The sequence below is a fragment of the Nestor notabilis genome, unplaced genomic scaffold (assembly GCF_000696875.1).
Source record: "Nestor notabilis isolate BGI_N333 unplaced genomic scaffold, ASM69687v1 scaffold23123, whole genome shotgun sequence".
In the NCBI taxonomy this organism is placed as follows: domain Eukaryota; kingdom Metazoa; phylum Chordata; class Aves; order Psittaciformes; family Psittacidae; genus Nestor; species Nestor notabilis.
Window position 1 is genome coordinate 1,766 of NW_009923607.1, and position 1,625 is coordinate 3,390.

Here is a 1,625-nt window from a genome sequence, read left to right on the forward strand (position 1 = left end):
ATATGTCCCTAGGAAAGTGGACAGCGGTGACAACCAGCCTTAGAAGGGGCTGACGCCATTTTCCCAGACCAGGGAAGGGGCCACTGGCACGTCCATGCCATCAGGATGCACTGGCACATCTATGCCATCATGTCCATGAGGGATGGGACAAGGGACACCCAGCGTGGCCGGGATGGAGCTGGTGATGGGCGCCTGCTCCCTGGAAAGCGATGTGGGGACATCCTGGTGTGACAACCACAGCCGGGCTGGGACAGGGTCTTGTCTCAGTGCCCAGGATGGTGACAGAGCTGAGTGCCAGCGCTGCACTGGTCCCTCCATCTCTTCTTTCACCTGGCTGTAACCCAATTCCTGTCCCCATCAATATTGCATGGAGAAGGGTTTGATTGTCACCCTGGTGGCAGTGGCAGGCTAGGAGCATAAAAAAAAGACTAAAAATGGAAAATGGCTAAAATGGAAAATGGGATTTTTTTTGCCCTTGTGGTGCAGGCATGATGACCTCAAAGAGATGCTTGATAGCAACAAGGATTCGCTCAAACTGGAGGCCATGAAGAGGATCGTGGCGGTGGGTGCTGTTGGACTGGTGGGGACACTGCCGGTGCCAAGCTGTGCCATGCCATGTTGGCCAGCTGGAGTCATGCTGCTCCTTTACCCCCTAGATGATTGCCCGGGGCAAAAACGCCTCTGACCTCTTCCCAGCCGTGGTGAAAAATGTCGCCTGTAAGAACATTGAGGTGAGGAAGGTCTCTAGTGGTCCTGGTGGCATCCATCGGTGTCCCCAGGGTCTGGCGCCTCACCTGCAGGCAGGGCTTGGGAATGGGCTGGGTTCTGGGAGGCTCTGAGGTGACCTGACCACCTTCACCTTCACCTCACAGGTGAAGAAGCTGGTGTACGTCTACCTGGTGCGCTACGCAGAGGAGCAGCAGGATCTGGCCTTGCTCTCCATCTCCACCTTCCAGCGAGGACTCAAAGTGAGCTGCACTGGGGACCCAGGGGGAGGCTGGGGACCAGTGAGCCCCTCATGGCTGCACTGCAGCCCCCTGCATGTCCCCACAGGATCCCAACCAACTGATCCGCGCCAGCGCCCTGCGGGTCCTCTCTAGCATCCGCGTGCCCATCATCGTGCCCATCATGATGTTGGCCATCAAAGAGGCCGCCTCAGACATGTCCCCCTACGTGCGCAAGACGGCCGCCCATGCCATCCCCAAGCTGTACAGGTAATGGGGGTTCAGCTCCTGAGTTTTGGGGGTATCAACAAGGTATAGGGTCTCAGCTGTGTGGTGCAGGCAGGAACAGGCAAGGATGGGGGGTTGCTCTGGCCCCACTTGCCCTGCTCTTCCCTCACAGCCTCGACTCAGACCAGAAGGACCAGCTCATCGAAGTGATTGAGAAGCTGCTGGCAGACAAGACCACGGTGAGCAGGGCGCCAGGTCCCCCCTGCCCCTAAATCCGGGGACGTGACCATGCTCCCTGAGCTGGCGCCCTCATGTGAATGCAGCCACCTTTGCAAATGCCACTGTCCCCATTGATCCAATATCTGTGCAGGGATGCAGCCATCCCCAGAGCCAGCATCTCTGTGGGGATGCCACTGTCCCCACCAAGCCAGCACTTTAATGGGAATGCAGCCA

The 1,625-nt window shown here is 58.0% G+C and overlaps 1 protein-coding gene across 1 annotated transcript in view; it reads left to right on the forward strand.

Annotated features, from left to right (window-relative positions):
• The first annotated feature begins 457 nt into the window (after positions 1–457).
• Positions 458–1,625, forward strand: part of AP3B2 (adaptor-related protein complex 3, beta 2 subunit) — an 8,402-nt gene continuing 7,234 nt past the window's right edge. The window contains 5 exon segments of the mRNA XM_010012249.1: positions 458–562; positions 657–731; positions 873–968; positions 1,054–1,214; positions 1,345–1,411. Coding sequence (XP_010010551.1) covers positions 458–562; positions 657–731; positions 873–968; positions 1,054–1,214; positions 1,345–1,411 — 504 coding nt within the window.